The sequence below is a fragment of the Pristis pectinata genome, chromosome 1, assembly GCF_009764475.1.
Source record: "Pristis pectinata isolate sPriPec2 chromosome 1, sPriPec2.1.pri, whole genome shotgun sequence".
NCBI lineage: Eukaryota > Metazoa > Chordata > Chondrichthyes > Rhinopristiformes > Pristidae > Pristis > Pristis pectinata.
The window spans coordinates 114,816,926-114,836,976 of NC_067405.1; the positions used below are offsets into that span (position 1 = coordinate 114,816,926).

A 20,051-nucleotide genomic window follows, 5' to 3' on the forward strand; every position below is an offset into this window, starting at 1 on the left:
GGCTGTTCCCATTGGTGGAGAGGTTGAGGACTGGAAATCACAAGTGCAAAATAACAAAGAGTATTAATAGTGACTTGAGGAAAAAAATTATTTTTTTTACCCACAGCATGTGATTAGAAAGTACACTCCTGCAGATGTGGTGGAGACAGGTTTCATTGTGGCCATCCTGGACATAGGTGTGAGTAAATGGGCATCTGAGAGAGAATATGCTGGGGAATGGGAATGACTTGATGGGCCAAGTGGCCTCCCTCAATGTCATAAGGAAATATGGTGAGGAAAAATTTGCAAGGAAGTGGACAACAGGCAAGAGAGTTGCTTGGTAGAGAGCTAGCATGGTCACAATGGGCCAAATGGTGTAACCCTTGTGCTGTAGCCATTCTACGATAAATGACAAAGTTATGGTTCATTATCTTTCCAGTTATTTATATTAAATAGGCCTGTAAATCTAATATTGTTAACCAGATAATTAACTGTCCAGGAATAATAGTTTCAGAATTTACTTAGATTCCTGCACTTATTTTACGTGGAAATGTCCTGATAAAGATTATAGTCAGCAGTTTTGCTGGTATCATCAGTAACCAAAATGCAGCAATGTGCCAGACTTATCCCTGCGCTCGGTTTGACAGCCATCGTTTCACAAAACTGAGCGGATACAACAGCATCTTGTGTTTGTAAAATGCCTTTCAGTGATGGGGACAATGACCCAAACAAAAAACAAAAATGAGAGCCACATAAAGAGATAGGATTGGTTACCAAAAGCAGCACGTTTTCAGGAGTATTTTGATGTGCAGAAAGGCTGCGAGGAACTTGAGAGATGCGTCTTGCACCATTGATAATGAAAACACAATTAAATGCGGGGATGCACAGGAGGGATATTTCAGAGGGAGAGGGGAGATCACAGAGATAGAGGGATTTGAAAACAAGAATGGGAATCTTAAGATAAACCAGGAGCCAGTGCAGGCGGGTAGGGGTAGTCAGCAGGAGCTCCGGACATTTCCAGCGCAGTGATGGGCGTGTGCCAGAGTTTCCCCTGCGCCCCGGTATCCCTGTTCATCCACCGCGACCCCACCCAGGCCAGGCGGCGGCCCCAGAAAGGCCCTGGGAAAGGAACTGGCGGGCTCGATCTCAGCGGGAAACCGGGAGGCAGGGCCGGGCTCACATCGGGGTGACCTGCGCTGCTTCTGCCGCTAGGCCCCAGCCTCGGCCTCCCAGAGGGTCGGGAGGGGAAGCCGAGCGCCTCGGCCTGCTTGTCTGCGCCGTTTGTGGTCTCCAGGCGCCGACGTGCGGCGCGTTGTGACGAGGGCAGGACCGACCGGGCGTGATCGGGCCGAGCCAGCCGGACGGGCAAGCGGGCTGAGGCGGTCGCCAGAGGCGGACTGAGCCTAAGCAGTAGCCCGCTGTAGAAGAAGCAGCGCCTCCCTCCCGAGTGGCTGGGGAGGAGTGGGAGGGAAAGCCGGGCGGGGAGAGCAGCGCTGCCCCCTCCCCCCGCTCCTCCCACCCCGGTCCACTCGGCTCTGCCCCTCCCACCCCGGCCCGGCCTGGCTGCTGCCGCCGCCTTCAATGACCGGCAGCGAGGCGGGCTAGGAGCAGCAGTCCGTCCCCGCACGTCGCCCAGTGGCCGAGGAGCAAAATGGAGCCGCCGCCGCCTCCGCACAGCGACGAGCCGCCATCCCCACACATGTCGCCCGGCTCGCCGGCCCCTCAGCACCGCCGGCGTTCGGGCCGCTTCGGCCTGGAGATGTATCACTCGCTGAGCGGCAGCACCTTCGACCTGTTCACGGCCGACTCGGAGGCGTCGCTGCCCTACCTGGACACGGGGGACGTGGACTTCAGCGAGAGCGACACCTCGGTCACCCACAAGCGCAGCCACTCAGGCAGCATCCGGCACCGCTACGACGTGGTGGGGGAGCTGGGCTCCGAGGAGGTGCGCTGGTTCTACAAGGAGGACCGCAAGACCTGGAAACCATTCATCGGCTACGACTCGCTGCGCATCGAGCTCATGTACCGGGATTACTGCGAATTTGTGGCCAAGGCAGGCTCGTCATCTGCGGCCAGCCCCGCGATCGACACGGTGTGTGTCCGCGGAGGTCTGTACGAAGTCAACGTGATAGATAAGGAGTGTTACCCCGTGTATTGGCATGGTAAGTGTCGCTTCTCCTTTTTGTTTTAACTCGACTCGCTTGTGACAGGAAGATTTGTCTCTCAAATATCCAGTAGTCGGTAGCTCATGAAGCCCATGAGACAACTTGGAGACACGAGAGACTGCAGATGCCTACATCAGGAGCACAAAACAAACTGCTGGAGGAATTCAGCGGGTCAGGCAGCATCTTTTGAGGGCCATCCCTCTACCTCCACAGATGCCGCTTGACCCGCTTAGTTTTTTTTGCTTCATGAGATAACTTGCCTGCTGAATTCTAAGTGTGTCTGAATTACAGATGTACCTTTAACTCTTTAAGAAGACCATTTATAGTATTCATCCACGGCTGTTATTTCTAAATTACTTTAGCGAGGCTTTGGAACTAAACTCAATTCCTTAGAGCGTGTTATTAAAAGCATAACTTCCTCTATTTTGGAAACACGAGACTGCAGATACTGAAATCTGGAGCAAAAAAACCAAACTGCTGAGGGAACTCAGTCCTCCAGCAGTTTTTGCTTTGTTCCCCTTTATTTTGCCGCTTGAAATATTCGGTGGAACGATTTGGGGGGAAAACCTCGTGTATTGTTTTGGGATACTTCAAAACGGAGGTAACGATCGCGCGGTGGAAACATGAAATTTTATTTGTGTCAAGAGAAAAATAACAGAAACTTGAATGCATGATCAAAAGTAACAAAATGGTTTGGCGAGGGAATCCCAGCGATCAGCAGTTCTGGTGCAGGTGATATGTGAGGGCGACAAACAGCGGTACTGGGACCGAAATGCAGAAAACACTTCTGTGTTGGGCTTTGAACATCCTTACAGCTTTACAGATTTGCCGAATTTCACAGATGTTGGATGTATGTGTTGGATGCGGCAGGCCAGTGAAGAGGGAACTGGGAAAAGCAATCAGTTTTGGTCGAAATGTTCCATAAATTGCGGCGACAACAGCTCAAGGGATTAACAAGATTATTTTAGGATCAAACACGTTTTAATATCAAAGGACTGTGGAGAAACTGATTGTAAGCGTGTTAACAGTGGGATGAGGCTGAAAGGAAGTAGGAGATACAACGAAGCATAGGGAGATGGTGAAGAAAGTGTTCAGTGTGATAAGGGAACATAAGGGGGGGGGGGGGGGGAGTGTTAAGGAGTCCGGAGAACCTCAAGACAGTAACATGGTTGTTAGCATTTATTGACTAAACTGGTAACGATTTTCATAGCTTTAGTATCCTGGCCAGAACACAGGTTCTATGAAGGTTGTCTTGGTGCAATGAGTGAGACAGAGGTTACATCAGAGAGTGACTACTGCACTCTCACCATTAAGAAATCTTGAAAGGTTAAAGATGCTAGATTTAATTGTGGCTTTCTGGTGGTGAAGATCACCCAACTGTTTAGGACCTGAACAATTGGCAATTAAATTGGGGGTTGAGTGAAAATTGTTAACAGAATAACACTGAGACCGTTATTCATCGGAAAATGTTACATACAAGGATTTCAGGCAACAGGCAGTAAAACTCTCAAATATCTATGGTGATCTCTGAGTTGCTTTGTTCTGTCAGTGAGGTAAAATAGTTGCCTTTGGTCAGCATTTCCTTTCCCAACTGTCGTCAAAGTCCTCCTTGCAGCTAAGCTAATCTTTGCTTTCCATGCCTGTGCAATGCAATGCTGAAGTCAGACAGGAACTGAAGGCCAGATACAGACACCCAAGTCCAGCAATGGAGCACAAATAGGTGAGGCCATAGGAAAAGAATGGGGAACAGTTACAGGCAGCAAGCCTGATTGAGCACAGCCCAGTCCAATAGCTTTGCAAACAAAGCTATCACGCTACCTTTTTCCTTCTACCTTTTTCCACTCACTATTTCTTAATCCGGCCTTTTCCTCTTTCTTTCTCTTTGCATCTGATTTGTTTGAATTTAGCCATTATATTCCCCTTTGAGCCCATGCACAATTAATTCACTCTTGGGTTAATGAGATGCACTCCTACTTTCTGTTCAGTCTGGTCCCTTGTATAATTTTTTTCTGTCACTACTCTGTTCCAAGTTTGCACTTCCAGCTATTTGCCATGCAAAAAGCTTGGTAAAACAAAATCTAAAGGAGACCAAGTCTAATTGGTAAAAGACACCATTAATACATTCCTTGTTAGTGTGTAATCTGACTTAATATGCATAAGTACTTCTACAAAGAGAGTAAGGTGGCATGTGGAGATGGGAAGGGGGTAGTTGCAGAGGCAGCCTTATGGATAGAGCTTTTGCACTACTTTCATTAATATTAGAAGTGAAGGTGAAATGAGAGGGAGTGATGGCTCTCAAATGTGGTTTGTGACTAACGGGTCTTTTAACAGAGGAACAGTGGTGTCCTTGAGTTAGTCTGTGACATTTGGTTGATGATTGTATACTGCACGCACCATCTCTCAGGTACTTCTTAAAAAAAACACAAATTTTGGAATAAGAAACCACCTGGAATCTATTGGGGAAATTAAGACTTCGCCAATGTCAGGATGGGTGCAGGTTGGAGATGGTTCAAATAGAGAAATTGGAATGAAGAATGAGAATGAAGGGGATTAAGGATGGATGAGGAGATGTGTAAAAGGCAAGAAATGAATGATAGAAAATAATGCTGGAAACCATGCTAGTGAGAAATTGAAATGGGTGGGCATGACTGTGGGATCTTGTAATGTCGAAGCTGAAGGAGATAAATATGACTGATGACTGGGAAGAGAGGCAGTTGAGGATTTAAATGAAGCTTGAACCCACTGAGGATGAGGTTATTGTGTTGGAACACAAAGAAATTGTTGTTGTAGGAGAATGGTTTAAATAGCAAAAAAGCTTGAAGGAGCATCAAGAGAGTAGTAGAGAATCAAATGTCTGAATATGAAGAAAGTTCTAGAGTTAGCCAAGAGATCCTCTTATTAAAAAAAAACACCCTGGTCCTGATGTAAATAGAGTTTTTCTTTAACATGCTTGTTTTCCAACAATGTGGTAAATACTCCTCAATAATTTTTACTTCCAACTTCAAAATCATTTTTGTTTTCTTGATTTGTCAGTTGCAGCAAAAAATGAACATATCATTTGCTAAGATGGTTGATTTTTAGCTTGGATTCTAAAGTTTAATAAAATTCTGCAAATCCTGTTTAAGGGCACTCCATTATATTTTGTCCGGGAATTGAACCACTTCTTTCATTTTGAGCCAGAGAACGTGACAATTTTTAAAGTGTCACTGAGTGCATCTACAGGATGAGTTATTCTTTCCATTGTAATTTATACAATTGACTGTTTATATCTGCCACACAACAGCTGTCGGTATCTAACTGGACTTTGAAACTTTAATTGTCCTGTATAACATCTGTTAAAATTAGTAAACAGGTAGACAAAGTATCCACGAGACAGTGTCATGCTTCAATGATTACATTGGCCAGAAGAAATTTGCAACAGTAAAATAAATAATTGAAGCATATGCATGGTAAAATCGCTATCATCCAGTATATAGCTATTTAAACAGAATGGCTTACTCCAAAATGCCTTCTATAGCATCATTGTGCTTAGGAGTCAGATATTGATGGTGAGCTATTTGGCATAGTGGATAACTTGGTTTTCCCCTATATTTAAATTATCACCCCATTACTAAATGCCACTATCACACTTTAAGTAGATGTGCTGAAGACACCTGTGGAGGGATATCAGATTTCGTTTGCTCTTTTGGCTCATTAATGAATCCATTTATGCCATGGTAATACCTCTGATACAGTAATTGTTAAGAGTCTAATAGCAGTTCATGTTATTCTGTAATTCTGGCTGTCAATTCATTGAGATTTTTGGAAATTGCTTTTTTTTACAGCCTTGTTATTGTTCTCAAAAGTATTTCATTCATTTTACTATGCTGTATGAACAAAGTTCGTGTCAAGTGAAGGTTGCAATATTGGTGTCAATTGAAAAATTCATACAGTGAGTCGATGTGAAATCACATTGCATTGCATAATTCTGCAGAGGCACTTGTTTTTTCATACAGCACAAGTTTGGTGAAAGAGGTGAAAATAAGGAAAAAAGATTAACCCTCGGTTGTGTTTAAAAGTAATTTTTCCCCTAATTTGAGACCGTGAACTTGTAGTATATGGTTTAATTGTCTCTTGTCATTTATTATTCCAGGATTTAGAGTTAAACAGCACAGAAATGGACCCTTTGGCCCACTGTGTATGCCGACCTTTTTGTCCATCTACATTAATCCCATTTGCCCGCAATAGGACCATATCCTTCAATGCTTTGCCTATTTAAGTGTCTGTCTAAATGCCCCTTAAAGTTAGTAATTGTATCTGATTCCACCATTCTGACAGTGCAATCCAGATATCGACTGCTCTGTGTGTGTGTTTGGAGGGGGGGAGGAATTATCCCTCAGATCCCCTTTAAACTTCCTACCTCTCACATTAAAACTATCTTGCCTATCTGTACCTCTCATAATCTTATGTACTTTATCAGGTCACCCCTCAGCCTCCTTCGCTCCAGGGACAACAAGCTTGGTCTATCTAATCTCTCCCCATAACTAATGTCCTCTATTCCAGGCAGCGTCCTGGTGAATCGTCTCTGAACTCTGTCTTGCACAATCACATTCTTCATAGAGTGTGTTGACCAGAACTGTACACAAAACTCCAAGTACAGCATAATCAGTGTTTTTGTGAAGTTGCAACTCTTAAGTTCTGTGCCCTGCTCTATGAAGATAGGCATGCCATACGCTTTCTTCACCACCCTATCCTCCTGTGTTGCCATTTTTAGGAAACTATGAAGTTGGACCCCTAGATCTCTCTGTTCCTCAACATTCCTGAGTGCCCTGCCATTTACTGCATGTTGTATCCCTATTCGACTTTCCCAAAATGCATCACCTCGCTCTTGTCAGGATTACATCCCATCCACCAACTTTCCAACTGAACTATATCCTGCTATAGCCTTGGACACCTTCCTCGCTGTCCACAATGCCACCAATTTCTGTGTTATCTGCAAATTTACTAATCATTCCGCCTACATTCACATTCAAGTTGTTAATGTATATTACAAACAGCAAAGGCCCCAGCACTAATCCCTGTGGTACACCACTGGTCACAGGTTTCCAGTCCACCACTACGCTCTGCCTCCTATCACCAAGCCAGCTTTGGATCCAATTAGCCAGCTCATCTTGGATTTCTGACCTTAAGGCAAATAAGAAAAACTGTACCAAATTTCTTTGTCCTGCATGTTACTGAGCTTGTATGTTAGTTTAGTTTTCTGGGATGTGTATGGGGAAAGTAGAAACCACTTTCCTTGCTACAGCATTCTGGTGCAAATATCTGATTTTTTTTAAAAGATAAACATAATGACTGAGAAATAAGGATATGAAAGTGGGTGATTCAAAATCAAATTAAGCATCAAAAGAAATGGGGATTCGGAGAAATTTAAAACAATTTAATAGAAACACAAATCAGAAATGGCATTTTAAAAGTCTCCAACAACAATACTTGAGGAGTGCCTACACATGTAAAAGTTACTTTTCACTGGTGGAGGTTGATTGGTAGTAAGCAACATTTATTTTTAAAATGATATGTGCAGGAAAAGACAAAGTTTAACCCTACAATGGCAAGTTTGATTTGCTTACACCATATGGATATTAAAATTTAACACCAAATCCTTTCAATGGTGTTAAATTTTTATTAAATTTTTATCAATTAGACAGTAAATGTATAATTATTACCAATGTCTCACTGTATTTCAGTCATACAGCACAGAAACAAGCCCTTTTGCCCAACTGGTCCATGCTGACCAAATGCCCGTCCAAGCTAGTCCCATTTGCCTGTGTTTGGCCCATGTCCTTCTGAACCTTTCCTATCTGTGCACTTGTCCAACTGTCTTAAAAGTTATTATTGTAAATAAAGAGGAAAGGAGGAAAGCCTACCCTTAAATATCAAACTGGATTGAAAGCTTCTCTAATTTAGCAAGATATTTCTCTAAGAGCACACATTTTTACGCAACTGTTCATTTATGTTTCATTAAATTACAAATCTAATTATCTTCTCATGTAACCCCTTTCAAAATGGTCTGAGGAGAAATTCTGATCTTTGTATAAGTAACCAGATATTCCCAAAAAAAATGCAAATTTGGGAATATTTTGTTAAAATGCAAGAGACTGGAACAAATCATAGCCATTGATTGGATGTAGAAGTTAGTTGTGGGTTTAGTGACATAGTTATTGTAGCAATTTGTTTTAATTGAACACTTTGTAAATGGTATGTTACATACTCAATTGAAATGTAAAGTGGACCTCAACTCTTGCTGTTTTCGTATATAGTTTGTTATCACATTCCAACAAAACAGTGTTTCCAAAGATTGTATTTCCTGTTTGTTAGTCATGTTCACTGTGTGCTCAAAGACTCTTTCAATAATGGAGTAGGGGAATGGCCTGTCTTCACTGAATATATATATATATGTGTGTGTATATATGAACTATGGATTAACATCTGGAAATTCAAGTTTACTTGTGGTAAAATGGAATATTTAATGGTTTTGGTGGCGATGAGAGAATTTTGTTCAACGTGTAAATTGATTTAGTAGTTTTAAAATTTTTCACTCAATTTATGTACCATGTGTTGCAGAGGAGTAATAATTTCCAATCCAATCTTTGTATTGGATCAATCTTGAAACTGACAATAATATATCGAATTGTATGGAGATAGTAACTTCCTAAGTGTAGGAGACCTCAGTTTGCCTCAAACTTATTTCAGTACCTATCAGAGAGATTAAAAATAACTTTGAACAAATAAGGCTACACCAACTTCTGATATTAAATGCTTTGTTTGCACAGTGTAAAGAGCCAACTACAAAAGTGGTGACCTGTACACCAAATTTCAGAAATGCGTATTGAGAGGCCTTTCCAAAGGATTCTTGTATCTGGATTATTCACATACAGTAGGGAATTTTCTATCATGCTCCTGCTAATTTACTACTTTTCTATCTTTGCCATTTAACATGTAACTTTCACACAGATGTCATAATCTTCAACTTGTTTCTGATATTTAGTGATCAATTTTATTTGTGTCTTTGCAATTTTTAATATTCACAATTTTTGATTATTTATCCACTCCTTTAATACACTTTATATTATTGTAAGTTTCTTGGGCATTTCTCTTTTACTGTTCGCTCTCAAATTCTAGATTCTACAGTAAAAGCCAATAGAATGGTAGCAACAAATCTTATATGATTCTGTTCATCACGAAACATCTACATACTGAGTTCTGAAGCTCAGTATTCCAAATTTCCCCAAGCTACATATTGAGGACAAGATCTGAAGATAGCATTTCTTGCATTGCTTAATGAAAGGTAGCTCCTCCGCACATAGGGTATATGGTTTCAATTTCTCTTGTCAGGAAACAAGATGTTTAGAAAAAATATTCTTCAAACCATTGCCAGTGTGTACTTTAATATCTAGAAAAGCCATCCCTTATCTTTATAATAAAATGGTATACCTTTTCTTAAACATAGTAAGGAATTTTAAAGATAAATTGAAGCAATGTAGCTTTAGTGATCTTAATTTGCTTTTTTTGTGGAAATATTACAAATCCACGTTAATCATTCCGAAGTATTTTTAGAACAGAAAATTTATTTGTACTAACTATTCTATTTTTTTAATACTCTGTACAGTGCAGTGTGGTTGACGATTCTCCCTCTACCTCTTTCCTTTTTACTTGTCCTTCTTCCATTGTTCCATCAGTATGAAAGAACTGCAGAAAATCAAGAACATGTCCATCAAATCAAGCAGCCACAGTAATGAGTTTTGCTGTGATATTTTGTAGCTTGCTCTGGTATAATTACAGAAAGAGAGTTCAGTGCTTTTAGTGGCATGCAAAATTCTGTATCTTACCATTGACTATGTTTGTACTGTTTGATTTTGTAGAATCGGATAAGATTTTAGTCATGCGCGGCCAATGGTTTGTTGATGGTACATGGCAGCCTTTGGAAGAGGAGGACAGTGATCTGATAGAAGCTGAACACCTAAAGCGTTTTCGGGGTCAACAGATCCAGGATGCATTTGAGCTGGATGTAGCTAAATCTATGGACAGTAAAGATGGTAAGACAAAGCCTGTAATCCTATTTGCAGTTTCACAATCCACTCTCAATGAAATAGAGACAGAATTTTTCATTTATGCTTTCTATTTGAGTATACAAAACTATTATCTGCACACAATATTTATAATTTACTGTTTCTGAGCTGTAGTCCTGACCTTTGTTGAATACACCATGAGGTTAGAACTTTTCTGTAAAACACTTTTCTGTAAAATTTGAATTATAGCTCATTATAATCCAGTAATGAATGAGAATTTTGGTTTTTTTGTAGTGGCTTCAAGTAGCCTGTTAAATTGTCCAACAAAAGTGACATTACTTTGTTTTATTAACTATCTGACAAAATGTGTAGCGGTTAACGTAATGCTATTACCGCGCCAGAGACCCAGGTTCAATTCTGGCAGCTGTCTGTAAGGAGTTTGTACGTTCTCCCTGTGACCATGTGGGTTTCCTCTGGGTGCTCCGGTTTCCTCCCACATTCCAAAGACATATGGGTTAGGAAGTTTTGCGCATGCTATGTTGGCGCCGTAAGCATGGCGACACTTGCAGGCTGCCCCCAGAACATTCTACGCAAAGATCCATTTCACTGTGTTTCAATGTACACGTGACTAATAAAGAAATCTTATGTAAAAAAATATATATTTTAAGGAGTAGGAAAAATGCAATTGTATGTTCTAACACTTCCTTCAGTTTGTTTTTTTACCTTCACTTGGGCGAACAAATGGATCGCATACTTCCAGACACCATTACCCTATTGGGCCAGTAATTTGGCAGGCTTCTGTTGATTCATTAATTTAATGGTTTCTCAGCTAAAGCCTCCTTGCCCCTTAACATACAAAGCCCTAGGACAATGCTTGGAAATATAATAAGTTTGCAGTTCTAAAATTTAATAAATCTGAAACGAATGAAAGGAAGAGATTAGAAATTTAGAATTTCTACAGAAACAAAAATTAACCCATGGATTTGCCTTTTTTTAAAAAGAACATATCACAAATCATTGTAATCTTTATGTTCTGTATTGGATTGGGGTTTACTGCAGATATGTGCTCTGTGTGGTCAGGTTGCCTTCTTAATGGTGTTGACTTCCACCACTCTATGTTAACTGACCTCCTAACCCAGCTCTCAACAAGCCAGCTCCCCTTCAACCTGAAATTGTTGGATTTAAGGCTATTCACATGAGTTAATCCACTTGGTCAGAAGTGTCCAGGTTATGGTACCAATGAATAGTATTCTTGCTTTAATTATCAATTCATGATCATAAATTAGTATAACATTAAATTCCAGTTTTAGACTAGATGCAAGAAGCCTTTCTGTTAGGTTCTACAATGAGCTAGTCGGCTGCTGATTTCTTCTGTGGAGAAGGAAATTGACAAAATGGAAGTGTCTGGAAGTTTAGACCTGCCATGTTATATGGGCACACAAGTATATTGCTATGCATCTTAATATGAGGATGTGGAAATTGGCTCACTTATCCATCCAGTGAATTTAAAGGATTTTGCAAAGACAGAACTGGTGTCATTATTCCATTGTCTTTACATGCCTGATGTATGGTTCATATGTCAGAACCATATGGGAGGCAGGGATCACTGCTGTCAGATAGACCATATATTTTGTACCATGTTTGAGATCTTGATCTTCTTGCACTCTTTTCCACAATTGGCCAAAGGCTGTGCTGGCACATCAAAGACATTGGTGACTTTCATCATTTTTGTTTTCTTTGTTGAGAGATGCTTCCTGAGATACGGGAAGTGGTTCACATTTTTCAGGATCTCACAGTGGATCTTTATTATTAGAAGGCAGTGTGGTGCAGTTGGTAGAGGACCTTTGTCTTGTGAATGTTGAATATAAGGCCCATCTTTCAAATGCTTCAGTGAAAATGTCAGTATTAGTTTGGAACTTGGCCTCTGAGTGTGCCCAAACCCATGCATCATCTGCGTGTTGCAGCTTGACTACTGAGGTTTGGTTCTAGAGTACAGTTGCCGTAGGTTGAATAGCTTTCTATTAGTTCAGAAGGTGAGCTCCAATCCCACAGCAGCTTTGGAGGAGAGATGCAAGATTGTGGAAAGAAAAATTGAAAATGGTGGGCTATGATGCAGCCTCGTTTGAAGCTGGTCTTCACTGAGAATGTTTCTGTTATACACCTGTTGGTTAATATCACATTTGCATGGCATCATGGGGCAATCAGAAGATGCAGATGGATTTTGTTGGCAGCCACATTTGAGGAAGGTGTTCTAAAGTCCCTCCCAATTGATGGAGGCAAAGGCATTGGCAAGGTAGAAAAAGGCCCTCCCCTCCAGTAGCTTTCCCACCACTGATGTTAGGCTTGCCCCCATGTAGTTTTTTGCCTCTTTGCACCCCTAAATAAAGGCACAACATTAGTTACCCTCCAGTCATCTGGTACCTCATCCAGGAAGGAAGATACAAAAACCTCTGCTAAGGTCTCAGCAATTTCTCCCCTTGCTTCCCACAATGTCCAACATCTACAATTTGGGTCTATTGTTAAACGCTGATTAAAGTGGAACATTGAGTTAAAACAGTTGAATTTCAAGTCGAGCATGTACACCCAGATTGGTGGGGGCAGAGTTACTTTGAGGTCTCTGCTCATTGAAAATTACTTTGTACCATTAAGTGTTCCTTTTTTTCCCTCAGTAAGGTGGAATAGAGCTGCTCTGGAAAGCAGAATGTTAATATGCTTAATTTGGAATTCATACAAGTGTCCTCTGGGAATCAATTGTGTTAATTACTGTGCCAACAGAATGGGTGCTTAAAACCCACCTTTCTTAACAGCGTTTAACAAAATTACTGGTTCCTCTTGTTGTTGATCAATATATCATACTTGACCCAGCATATTTCGTCTAGAAATCCTCTTTCAATGTTCTCGAAGGTCTGAGGTCATTGAATATGGAATGACTTGAGCAAGATATTTTGTTGCAGTTGCAACGGGAGGTTCATTCAGGTAGCATGTAGCGTGTACACAAACCTTCCAAATAATAAGCACAAAAATACTAAGGGGCAAATAAATCTAACCCAGTTTCTTGCATTTCTGCAGCCTAAGAAAGGTATATTTTTCCCCTGCATATAGTTCCTTTTGGATAATGTTGTTAGCCTACAAAACCAAAACTGCATTTAAAAAATTACATTTATCAAAGATATAATATTGGTTTCTTGTGAAATTGTTTGATTAGATGGAGAGGTGGAACACCAAGTGCTATGACCCCTTAAAGTTGTTACAAATATGGGAAAATGCATTTCTACCAATTGAATTTGAAAGGCATTATAGCCTATATAGCTGTATAGGTCTATATACAGCTATTTACACTTTTAATATTTCTAGGTCATGCAATCTTTACTTTCGGGTCTTTATTAAGATAAATGACTATAGTCATAACCCTGCTTGGCTCATTAAGTTAGCAAGAATCTTGTTCCCCATTACAGCATCCAGCTATTAATGATTTCGAGATCTTGTTCATCTGGTCTTCATTCCTCTTGGTGTAAATTGGAACTTGACATTTAGTTCTAAATTAGGCGCTATCTAGTTAACACTTGTCCATCTAGTTTTCCGATTATAATTTAATTTGCCATTGCTGTGGATTTTTTTTACACGTTTTACGATCTTCTACACCTCTGTCATTTCAATAGCCTCCTTGAGCCTGTCGTGCACCTATTACAACGTGTATATGTTAAAATAGAATCCTATCAGGATGCAACCAGCCCTTGCAGCTTTTCTTTCCATAATTATGTAGAGGGAGCTTTTATCAGATGTGTTGCTTTTTCTCAATACCTGCACATCTGAATGTCCTTTTGAGGAATAAATTGCAGTATGTTGTGGACAGGATTATTATTACTTGGGTGAAGAAAGAGTTGTAGTCTTGGAGAACGAGATGCTGTGTGTTCCTGTGGCTTATTCATTTTCATCATTTGAAAAGTAGAACATTTTTGAGGGGAAGTAATCAACGTAACCTAGGATTTCTTTCTGAGAAGCTGCTTAAAATGGAAAGTTAATCTGCCATCCAGAGAAATTTTGTTCCTTTTAAAGTTGTTACTTACCTGCTGATTTGAATAAAATTAGCTTCAGAAATCAAAAGAACGATAGAAGCTGGAAATCTGAAATTAAAAAAAAAACAGTGCTGGAAACACTCAGCAGATCGGGCACTTTCTGTGGAAAGAGAAATGGGGTTAACGGTTCAGATTCGAGAACCTTTGTCAGTAATGAACTCTAAAGCTGAACTTGCTTTGTTTTTGTGTGTGGGGTGAGGGGGGGGGGGGGGGGGCGGAGGTAGAAGAGGTTTCTTTCCTGAACCATTTTCACTGACCATGTCAGTTTTTTCAATTGTGACCATGTCAGATAAAAAACATAAATGAGAAGTAGGTGTCAGCCATTCAGCCCCTTGCACCAACCCCACAAGCCGATGAAATCATTCCACCTTCCTGCACTAACCTTGGGTACTTCAACTTCCTTAAAATCCAAAAAACCTATCCATTTGCCCCCCCTTTGTCTCAAATAGATTCGGTGACTTAGCTCTCCCAAAATTTTTTGTTTCAGTGAGGTTCTAGTTGCTTGCTGTAGCTGCATGTTAACTTTCACATACAAGGGCATCCAAATCCTTCTGAACCTCATACCTTTCAAACTCTCACTTTTTTACTTCCAGAGTAGATGGCCTCTTTTCCCCACATGATATTCCATCTGCCTCCTTGCAGCCCCATATTGTCACCCAGTTTTCAATTTTAGCAACCTTGGACATGATGTACTTAATTCTCTTGTCCAAATCATTGATTTAGACTGCTGAAAGACCAAACGTGCCACATCAAATGGTTTACCTCTACTTGTTTTACTGGTTACAACTTCCAAAAACAAAAGCAAGAGACTTGTTAAATTTGATTTCCCTTTCATAATTCCATGGCGACTTTGCCCAATCCTATCATTATTTTCAAAATAGCTTTTTAACCTCTTCAATACATTCAAGCATTCTCCTTAATACCACTGTCAGGCTAATTGTTTTATAGTTCCCTGTTTCCCTCTCCCTCCTTTCTTAAATTTAATCCCACGATTTTGGTGTCTTCCAATCTGTGGGAGCCATTCTAGAATCTATGGAATTTTGGAGGGTGACAGCTAGTGCATTCACCATTTGCTAATGCTAATTTTTTGGGTTCCTACTCACACTAGATTTGTATTCACTGCAATTTCACAGAGGGCTTTCTGGAGACTGACACAAAATATTTGTTTAATTTCTCTGCAACTTCATTATTCTCCAGTGCAATTTCTTGAGTCTCAGCCTATAAAGGGACCCATTTTACCTTTTAGGCCGATCTTTCCTTGTTACGTATCTAAAGAAACTTCAACATTCTTGTATTTCTTGCCAGACTGCTTTTGTATCCTCTTTCCTTAATCAGTGCTTTGGTCCTTTTAAACTTGTAAATTTTCCGAATTCTACCTTTAATAGTAGCCATGATTGGGCTACTTTTATACCTTAAAGGGATATGCATTTCCTTAAACCATGTATTAATTCTTTAAATGTTGCCCATTGCTTATCTACTGTCATGTGCCTTTTTAAAATGTTTTTTTCTCATCTATCATTGCTAACTTGCAACCATTTACCTTCATAGTTTGCTCTGTTTTTTAAAAACCCTGTTGTTATATTGTGCAGATTTTAAAAATATTTTATCGACAATATGAAATTACAAGGCAGGACGAAAGTTAAAGCAATGTCCTTTTTCTTTGGGGGAAAAAAAAGATGTCCTCATTGAGTGTGGATACATTGAAATGTCAGTTAACTCACTGAATTTACTTCTTTTTTGGGAGAACCTGGCTGCTGGTGAAAGGGAACAGAAGGGGAAGAAATCGGATTAAAAAGCATCGATGAAATATCATTGACCTGAAACATTAACTCTTTCTCCCTCCATAGATTGCCATCTGACCAGTTGAGTTTTTCCAGTATTTTCTGTTTCCACTTAATGGAAGATTTTGGATGTTAAATGACAATTTATATATATAACACTTTGTATAAAGCTTCATCAAAATATTTTTTTATTTGCACCAGATGGGCAGGTATAACCTGCTTGCAATTCCTTTCTTTCAGTGAGTATTATTTAGAAAAGTTGAAATCAAGATGGCTAAGGATAATGCTCTAAATTGGATTATTGGTGTGCTAATTATATGGTTTTGATTAATGGCTATTTTGATCAGTTGTTGCCAGCAGATCTTCAAGCTTACAATACAGATTTTTTGTGAATCATTATTTTGGACTATTTGCTAGTGACTTGGCCATTGTTGAATTGGAGTCATAATGTGACAAGCAAAGTAAGAGCATAAAGCTTCAGATATGGATCTTGAAGCAAAGTAACATTTGTATCCCCTGTCAGTAATTTGCACTTGTCTTTTTAGAAATAATTCAGAATATGGTGCAAGTATTTGAAAAATGGTATGAATGGTTTCCTGTTCATTATTGGAAACTGTTTTAATTGGAGAGCCTAGAACATGGTTTGATTTGAAACCTATACATTCTGAAGATCAGTAGAGTGCTCACAATATCCATGAAGTTCCACCTTTTTTTTTGCTTTGTTAGTTTTCTACCAACTCCCTCCCTTCTACTTCCCTTTCTGTTCAAATGGAGAGGATATAAGAAAATTGCAGACACTGCATGTTACAAAAGAAAGTGTTGCCAAGGTATAGTATGGATTATTCTATACACCTATACTGTTAGTTAGAAGAGCTTTCAATTAGCACTTACTCTCTTCCTCTGCTGCTGAAACCTACACTAGTGCCCAAGTGGAACTGCTTCTGAATTTGAAAGTGTTTCCTTGCTGCTTTCAATGTTGTGCCCATTTAAAAATACTTGGTCCTTGAATTCATTCTCATGGGCATCCAGTTGCAACCTTTAGGAAATTTGTGGACTGAGACCTAGAGTCACCTGCTTTTAGTGCATTGCTTCCACCAGTAAATTTATAGAATTTTATAGGACGAGTAAATTAGTTTAGTAGAAGTAGGAACCCTAAGGTGAGTTTCTTAAAATTGGCATAGAACCTTTTACAAACAGAGCTGCACATCATGATCTGTTCAACTTCATAATCTATAATTGCTCGTCATCTAATGTAACAGATCCGTTCAGGATGTAATGCATTGTAATTGATTGGAGAGCTGGAGATTTTCTACTGCCAAGACAACTTTGCAGCAATGGACAAGTAGCTCTGTTGTGCATAGAAAGGCACATTCCACCACCACATGTTTTCTTATGACTTTATTTTTGCAACATTTCTCTGCTCACATTATTGAGCTGCCTCCAGTAGACAAGTTTGACTTAATTCATACTTTCTTGCTGCTTCTGAGTATATCCATCTGAAATCTGAAAAAGGACATCTGTGAAAAGGAGCCATTTATCTGGCTCTGATGGTCTTTCAGAAGTGTATTTTTTTTCCTTTCTCTCTTCCTCCCAACATCCCTGCCACAACTCTGCTGCGCATCTGCTGAGGGACCAAAATCTTTTCTACAATTACAATTGTGCAAGAAATTTGGAAATATTTCAGTCCAGGAAGTGCGTGCTCTCGTTTGTATTTACGTAATATTAACTTCCCAGATTTGGGATGTTCCCTGATTACTGTAGCATAATTAACCTTTTCTTACTATTCATATATAATCATTGTTTTACATGTTGCTTTTATAAGAATGGGATATTATATTTGATTAATGTTTGAAGTGTTTATTGGTCACAGCTATACATAGCTTAAAGCTGAGCCGCAACCATGTGGACTGGTATGGCGTGGATGAAGTTTACTTGTACAGTGACGCAACCACATCAAAAATTGCAAGGACAGTTACCCAGAAATTGGGATTTTCAAAAGGTACAATATGGTTAAAAATTGTTGTTGAATGTGAATATCTTAATCTCTAATATAAGATTGCTTGTAGAGTATGAGGTTTGGATTCCTTAAATGGGAGCAAATGATTCAAATCAAAGATTTAGGATGATCCTTGTTTTCAATAAGCATGGTGCTATTCTACTCCTGCCCCAGTCATTGGCACAACATCCTTGTGAGCAGGCGAGCAAGTGATGAGTTCAGCTGTGGCAGGCCCAATCTCTCCTGTTTCTCCCCCCCACCCCCCCCCCCCCCCCACTCCTACTCCTTTCAGTTTTCTGTGCTTTCACGAACCCAGAATGAGTGGCTGGTTCACAACTGTAAAGCAATCTCCCTTCTCCCTTGTCCAGCAGACCAAGATGGTCAATTGCATTAATCTCTGCCTGCCGTTATCTCCTTATGGGTTAAAACTCAGCCTATGGGATTGCAGAGCAGGTGGTATCCTTTTTTTTATTATTAGTTTTGGAATAAACAGATTCCTATCATCGGTGAGGTGCCAGTCAGGTTTTTCGTTTAGGAAAATGGTCTACTTGTGCAGATTTAAGGTCAGAGTCCTGTCGTGTGATTCTGCTTGGCAAATTGTTTCCAAAATTGCACACTTAAATTCTTTGTCTTCCAAACATGCAAATTTGATAAAGACAGCTTGAGCGATTATAGTCAAGCATTGTTTTCTTGTATATCTTTCACAACCAATTTGTAAGCCATAAGTTACATCAACTTTAGAGTTCAAGCACTATGTAATATGTTTATTTCATTTCCGAAATTGTGATATTGAAACTGCTTTGAACTTCTGAAATGCAAAGTTTGCTTGATCTTCTGGGGAAAAAGGGATTTTGTGATGATAATAAAATTGATCTGCATGGTTAACAATCTATTGTACTTCTGAATTTTTTGCCTTACCCACTCAAATTGTGAAAATCTATGAAAGCAGTTTACTGCACTCAGCAGCTAGGTTATAGCTATCCCAGGCAGCTGAGTCCATGGTAAAGAATTTCGGCATCTGAAAACTTCTCTCCAAAATGGTTGCTGCGCATCACAGAAACTGACTTAGAGATTGCTCTGCTTTGTCCAGAAAGCATGTGTTGCAGAGTTCAATTAATGTACTCTTGCAGCATCTTGTAGCAGTTCAAGAGCAGCAGTGGAACAGTTCACTGGATGGAGTTAATGAACAGGCTGGCAAAGTGGAGAGAACCAACTTGGAAACTTAATCCTTTTGTGGCCTCTAGTGAATAAATATTGGAAATCCTGAGGGACACATACACAGAGATGTAACAACTTTAGATTTATTGGCATGACCTCCATAGGCACTCAAGGCGGGGAAGAAGTAACTTTTCCATAACCATCTAAATACTAGTCGAGACTTGTATTGCTGGCTGTCATGAGGCCATGTCAGACCATTCAGCCCGCCATTGAACCCATTTTTATTTAAGTCCTGTAGACAATAGTGAGGAAATGTTAGAAGAGACTGGGGAAAAACTGAGTTATTACATTTCTATTAAGACATATTTCTGGAAATTCTTTGAGCTACCCAACATCCCCACATCTAATTTGAGGAGTAAGCTTTTAGTGACAAAGTATCAGATAGCTTTGCAGCTGGTAGAATGAGCCAGTGATGTTTTTATTAGCCAGCTTTTTAGTATCAACACAATACATATATCTACAATTGCATATTTACTATCTGCTTTTGTCAATGCAGCGTCAAGTAGTGGAACAAGACTTCATAGAGGATATGTAGAAGAATCCTCACTTGAAGATAAACCTCCAATCCCTACCCACATTGTCTTTGTTGTACATGGAATAGGGCAAAAAATGGACCAAGGTCGTATCATCAAAAACACAGGCATGTAAGTAGCTTTTCCATCATTGCACTCACAATTTATGAAGAAATAAACTATTCCAGGAGAATTTACTAAGCACATTCTAATTTCTAATGTGCAAACTGACAAATGGCCACTTTGAAAGTTTAATGTAAACTTATTTCAGTATTGTAT

The 20,051-nt window shown here is 39.8% G+C and overlaps 1 protein-coding gene across 1 annotated transcript in view; it reads left to right on the forward strand.

Moving 5' to 3' along the window:
* Positions 1–1,160: 1,160 nt before the first annotated feature.
* LOC127571399 (phospholipase DDHD1-like) overlaps positions 1,161–20,051 on the forward strand; it is a 52,099-nt gene continuing 33,208 nt past the window's right edge. Inside the window, 6 exon segments of the mRNA XM_052017727.1 lie at positions 1,161–2,141; positions 10,043–10,216; positions 16,773–16,796; positions 16,799–16,873; positions 17,917–18,045; positions 19,757–19,904. Coding sequence (XP_051873687.1) covers positions 1,631–2,141; positions 10,043–10,216; positions 16,773–16,796; positions 16,799–16,873; positions 17,917–18,045; positions 19,757–19,904 — 1,061 coding nt within the window. The 5' untranslated portion in view covers positions 1,161–1,630.